Source organism: Dendrobates tinctorius, unplaced genomic scaffold (genome assembly GCF_039654945.1).
Source record: "Dendrobates tinctorius isolate UK_male_01 unplaced genomic scaffold, ASM3965494v1 ptg000377l, whole genome shotgun sequence".
Taxonomy (NCBI): Eukaryota; Metazoa; Chordata; class Amphibia; order Anura; family Dendrobatidae; genus Dendrobates; species Dendrobates tinctorius.
In genome coordinates, this window is record NW_027362043.1 from 3,056,684 (window position 1) to 3,062,952 (window position 6,269).

The 6,269-nt window shown below is 40.0% G+C and overlaps 1 protein-coding gene across 2 annotated transcripts in view; it reads left to right on the top strand.

Annotated features, from left to right (window-relative positions):
- Positions 1 to 6,243, top strand: part of MRPL54 (mitochondrial ribosomal protein L54) — a 48,295-nt gene extending 42,052 nt beyond the window's left edge. For both annotated transcript variants that reach the window (XM_073563069.1, XM_073563068.1), the window contains exon 3: positions 6,045 to 6,243. In XM_073563069.1, coding sequence (XP_073419170.1) covers positions 6,045 to 6,177 — 133 coding nt within the window. In that variant the 3' untranslated portion in view covers positions 6,178 to 6,243. The remainder of the gene's footprint in view (positions 1 to 6,044) is intronic.
- Positions 6,244 to 6,269: the final 26 nt, after the last annotated feature.

Consider the following 6,269-nt stretch of genomic DNA (forward strand, 5'->3'; position numbering starts at 1 on the left):
GCAGCAATGGGCAGCGTCACCGGGCACCCGCAACAGCGGAGACACCTGCAGCAGTACCACCGGACGCCCCCGCAGCACCAGAGACATGCGCAGCAGCACCGGACACCGCAGCAGCATCAGACACCCGCAGTGGCGCACCGTACATCGGAACACCCTCTCATTCCAGCCTGCGGCCTGCAGCATCCCAGCCTGCGGTCTGCAGCTTCACCCTGCCTCCTCCAACGACCCAGGGCCCCCACTTCACCGCATCCTCTATCCCCCAGTAAGCAATAAGATGCATGGATTATAAGAAGCATCACCATTTTATTAAAAAAAAAAAAAATTTCCTATTTTTCTCCTCAAAATTTGGGGTGCTTCTTATAATCCGGAGCCAGTTAATGACAGTCCACACTTCTCTTCCTGATATCCTGGCTGATTTCTTGAGACTTTCCCATGATGATACACAAAGTAGCAGTGTGTTTCAAGTGTGCATTAACCCCTTAACTACCAGAGGTATTAGTTTTTTTAATTTCTGTTTTTTGGCTTGTTTTTTTGCGGGACAAGTTGTACTTTTGAACAACACCATTGATTTTACCATATAATGTACTGGAAAACGGGGAAAAAAAATTCCAAGTGTGGTGAAATTGCAAAAATGTGTAATTACACAGTTTGTTTTGTTTTTTTTTTATCATGTTCACGAAATGCTAAAACTGACCTGCAATTAAGATTCTCCAGGTCAGTACAAGTTCACAGTCACCAAACATATCTAGGTTCTTTTTTATTTGGTGAAAAAAAAAATTCCAAAAGTTGTAAAAAAAAAAAAAAAATAAAATAAAAAATCACCACTTTCCAAGACCCGTAGCATCTCCATTTTTCATGATCTGGGGTTAGGTGAGGGCTTATTTGTGTGTGCCAAGCCAACGTTTTTATTGATACCTTTTTGGTGTAGATAAAATATTTTGATTGCCTGTTATTGCATTTTATTGCAATGTAGCAGCAACCAAAAAAATGTAATTCTGGCATTTTTTAATTTTTCTTCTGGTTACGCCATTTTGCGATTGGGTTAGTTCTTTTTTATATTAATCGGGCACTACCAAATATGTGTATGTTTGATATTTTTTTTTGTTTCTTTTATTTTGAAAGCAGGGTGATTTTGAACTTTTATATTATTTTTCTTAAAAAGATAAAAAAAATTATAAACAAGAGCACGAGTAACAAAGTTCAATTCTACAAAACAATAAAGTAATGATAAATTACTACCCAGAGTATCGACTAATACCCCAATATATTCATGGAGATGGAAAAATCTGTGCACCAAATAGCGCTCCTTCCTTCTCAGCAAGACATGTGGCCTAACCGTAGTTTTCAACATGAGGCATCACCGCATTCAGGAGAAATTGTGGAATAAACTGTGGGGTCCAGTTTCACCTATTAACCCTTGTGTAACTGACAAATTTGCAGCAAATACAAAAATTACATTTTTAACACTAAAAGTTATACTTCCACATCACAATGTTATAAAATTTTGTCATGCACCTGTGGGAGCAAAATACTCAATACAGCCTCAGATGAAATCCTTAATCGATGAAGTTTGCAATATAGGGGGGGATTCTGCCTATCTGGTACCTTGGCTAATGGGGTCCAAACTCTAGTCAAATGAATCTCCGTTCTAAAAGCCAAGTAGCGCTCCTTAACATCCTATTCCCGCTGTGTGCTCAATCTATTCCAGCCAAATGTACATTCCAAATACCAAATATCGCTTCTTCTCTTACGAGCCCTGCCCTGTTGAGTCTTCAAACTGAACTTTTTCACTACATATTGCCACGCTCAGAAGAAAGTGGGTAGCAAACCTTGTGGTCCGCTTTTTATGTTATCACTTTGAAAAAGTGAAAAATTTGGGGCTAAAGCATCATTTTCAATGTGTCGACTTAATGTTATCAAATTCTGTGCTGTACCTGCGAGTTCAAAATGCTCACTATACCCCCTGGATAAAATCCTTGAGGGGTGTGGTTTCTAAAATGGGGTTCACTTGTGGAGGTTTTCTGCTGTTTGGGCATCTTACGGCCCGTGCAAAAGCAGCATAGTGCCCTCAATTTATTTCAGCCAAATTTGTGTTCCAAAGTTCAAATGTGTAGTAGTCATCCACATGCTTTGTTCATGGCCTGGGCATCTGTCCACACCACCTGTAGATGTGTGGTTGAAGGATGATTTGGGTAAATGCCCAACCTTTTTATAAAAATCTCTTTTAATGCTGCTCTGTGCCATGAGTGATTTTCTTGACTTATTTTTGGGGGAGACCAACAGTACAAAAGATGTCACTGTATTGAAAGGCTAATGGTTAATTTATACTAGTAGATAATCGGCGAATGTGTGATTAACTGTGCATTTACAGTGCCAGATTATTGTGAACAAGCCTTCCTAGGAACGCTCCTTTCGCAATAGTCTGGCAGTGTATACCGGCTGCCGATAGCCGAGCAAAATGCTCATTTGTCATGTGAAATGATATTTTGATTTGCACAAAGATCATCATTCTTGTCAATGCATCATCTTGTGTAAGGTTATGTTCACATGTGTAGTAGTGATCAATTAGAACGGATCCAGCAGGACCTTCACAACATTTGACCAAGTTTACGTCATGGTCGAGAAGAGGTTCTCGCATAATGACTTAATGACGTAAATTTACCTCGTGGCCATCATGCAGCATAAGAGCGGTGCTCAAACGATTGCCGCCGGGAGCTCGGCTTAAGTGAAATCTGAGCCTTGGCTGCCACTGCCAGAAGCACTGCCCGCACTGCCCCAGCCATTTAACCCACTAAATGCCACAATTGCAATTTTCAGAAGGCAGGGAGAGAGAGGGGGATACTTTTCCCGTTTGACCGACTCCCACGTGAGGGCCCGATCATGCTATGGCAATGGTCGTCATGTCAACATTCAGGTTACCAAGCTACTTAAAGCCCGTTAGACCAATAAATAGGTATATTAATGTAAAACAACAAAAAAAAATGCACACATTTGGTATCAACTTGACCTATAAAATGCTACACTGCTTAACCCCTTGAACTCACTGCATCCAACATCCACTGATTTGTGTTTCCTGAAAACACTCATGGAGTCAAAATGGTCACTAGTAGTGACAAGCAGACCCATGGAAGTTCTGGTACCTGACCAGAACTTTACTCCAGAGTTTGGTACAGGTACCAGAACAGTACCCAAACTTGAACCAGAACTCAAACTCCATTGAAAACAATGGAGACTTGAACTTTGGACTTGGAAAATTCTCTCGCTTTGTCTCGCTCTGGCTTTGTTTCTCATAGGCCAGGAGAAACTCGCACAAGTCTCGCGTCTCAATACCCGGCACTTCCGCCAGCACTCGGACCGGAGCGCTCAGCTGCATAGAAATGCATGCAGCCGCACACTCCGGTCCCGAGTGCCTGCGGCAGTGCTGGGTATTGAGGCGCGAGACTCATGCGAGTTTCTCGCAAGTGTGACCCCGGCGTTTCCCTGCAACTCTCAGCATTAAAATGGACTTCCAGGAGAAATCTGTGTTCGACATTTTGTATCTGACACTCAGTGTCTGGTACGAACTCCGAACTTGTAAGTTTGGATTCACTCATCTTTAGTCACTACAAGTTTAGATAAACTCATGGGGGGTGTAATCTCCAAAATTGGGTCACTTTAGGTGGGATTCTGCTCTTGTAGCAATTAGGAGCTTTGTATATGGAGTCCGCAAACTGTTCTAGGAAAATCTGCAAATAGCGCTCCGTTCCGCTGGAGTCTCTCCGGATGACTAAGAGAACTGTACAACCACATATGGGGTATTGCCACATTCAGTAGAATTTGTGGGACAAATTTTGGTGCCATTTTTATCCATTTCTCAGAGTGAAAATTTAAAATTTGGGACTAAAACAAAAATTGTGGGTAAAAATGTAATTATTTTTCTTCACTGCCCAATGGTATAAAATTCTGTGACACATTTGGTGTCAATATGATCACTACACCCTTAGATGAATTTGTTGTAGTTTGATGCAGTTTGTAAAATGTGATTAAATTTACATTTTTGAGGGGAAAAGTAAACCTTTTTTTTTCCTTCCATATTAATACACTTGTTGAATGTGGTTTTGAGCAAATTGAGGGGGTGCAGTTTTTAGAATGGTGTCACTTTTGGGTATTTTCTGTGAACCTCAAAGTCATTTCAAATGTGATGTGGTCCCTAAAAAAAAAAAAAAAAATTGTTCTTTAAATTTTGTTGGAAAAATGAGAAATCACTGGTCATTTTTTAACCCCAACTTCCTAACAAAAAATGTGTTGATGTAAACTAGACTTGTGGAAAATGTTAGTTATACCACACAAAATAGTTAATAAATATCTGGTTTAAGGGCATAAAAATTGTTTGAAAATTGAAACAAAAGTCCAATATTTTCACAAACGCAATGTTATTGGCCTAAATTGACCACCAGCGTGAAGTACATTGTGACGTGACAAACAATCTCAGAATCATTGGGATACATTGTAGTTCCAGAGTCATCTATCCAATAAGCAAAAATTGGATCAGTTACAAATGAAAGAAAAACAATGACTAATGGAATTCATTTTCCAAACTTCAATGTTAAAGAAAAAAAAAAAATCAGTTACTTAACCCCTTTCCGATATCGGGCGTAATAATATGCCGATGTTGGAAACCCTCCCTTTGATGTGGGCTCAGTCGCTGAGCCCACATCTTTTCCAAGACATGTCAGCTGATTCCGACAAGCGCTCCAGAAATCCCGCCCGTTGGTGACCCGTGTCACGTGATCGCGGGACACCGATGGGTTGGCATGACAACTAGAGGTCTCCAGCAGACCTCTATGGTTGTCATAGCAAGTCAGGACTTCTGCTACATACAGGCGATCTGATCATCGCCTGTATGTAGCATAGGAGCCGATCGGGCTATGGCAGCTTCTAGTCTCCCATGGAGACTATTGAAGCATGCCAAAAGTAAAATAAGTTTTTAAAAATATTATACAAATATAAAAAAATAAAAGTTCAAATCGACCCCCCCTTTTGCCCCATTCAAAATGAAAGACTAAGAAATCAAACACACATTGGTATCGCCATGTTCAGAATCGCTCGATGTATCAATATAAAAAAATAACCCAATCGCTAAACGGCGAGAAAAAAAGTCAAAATGCCAGAATTTCGTGTTTTTGGTCGCCGCAACATTGCATTAAAATGCAATAACGGGCAATCAAAAGATCGTATCTGCACCAAAATGGTGTCATTAAAAATGTCAGCTCGGCGCGCAAAAAAATAAGATCCCACCCAACCCAAGATCACGAAAAATGGAGACGCTATGGGTATCGGAAAATTGTACATTTTTTTTCACCACTTAGACACCAAACATGTCTAGGTTAATTTTTATCTATGAACTCGTAATGACCTGGAGAATAATAATGGCAGGTCAGTCTTAGCATTTAATTAAACTAGTAAAACAAAAAACAATTGTGGTATTGCACTTTTTTTTTGCAATTTCACCACACTTGGAATTTTTTCCCCCCATTTTCCAGTACATGATATGTTAAAACCAATGGTGTTGTTCAAAAGTACATCTTGTCCAGCAAAATACAAGCCCTCACATGGCCATTTTGACTGAAAAATAAAAACGTTATGGCTCTGGGAAGAAGGGGAGCAAAAAACGAAAACGAAATTACCTTTGGATATGAAGGGGTTAGAAAATGGACTAAAAAGTTGTCTGCACAAGTTTTTTTTGCCAATGGATTGCTGTGGAATCCTTTCTAACTGATCACAACTGGACATGTGAACATAGCCTTAGCAGGACCTGTGCAGCCAAGAACAATGGCGGCTTATATGTAGTGATCAATGTATTACAGAGCAGTCAGTGCGCATCTGAAGCGAGGTCGGCCATTGTAAATGACTATAAATGATTGCTAACTGGCTAACCTCACAGTTCCAAGGTTAACGCCGCTCATCTCAGTGTAAATGGCACTTAATTGTATGATCTGTGACTTCATTGTGTAAACACCATTTTCTAAATTTCTTTTCCCTTGCTGCCTTTTATGTTTCCGTAGGCTTTTTCAGCTGGATTTGGGACCTCCTAAATCTTTGGAAGAAAGAAGTCCAGATACTCCTCAATACTGGAAACTTCTACGAAAGTTACATATGTGGAGAAACAATCGTCTAGCCAAGACCAAGAAGTTTTAAATAATCGTCCTGTTGTCTTAAAATAAAGAAACCTCAGATAAACCTTAAATAAATTGTCTCTTTATATATCACGTGTCCACTTAACTTTTCTA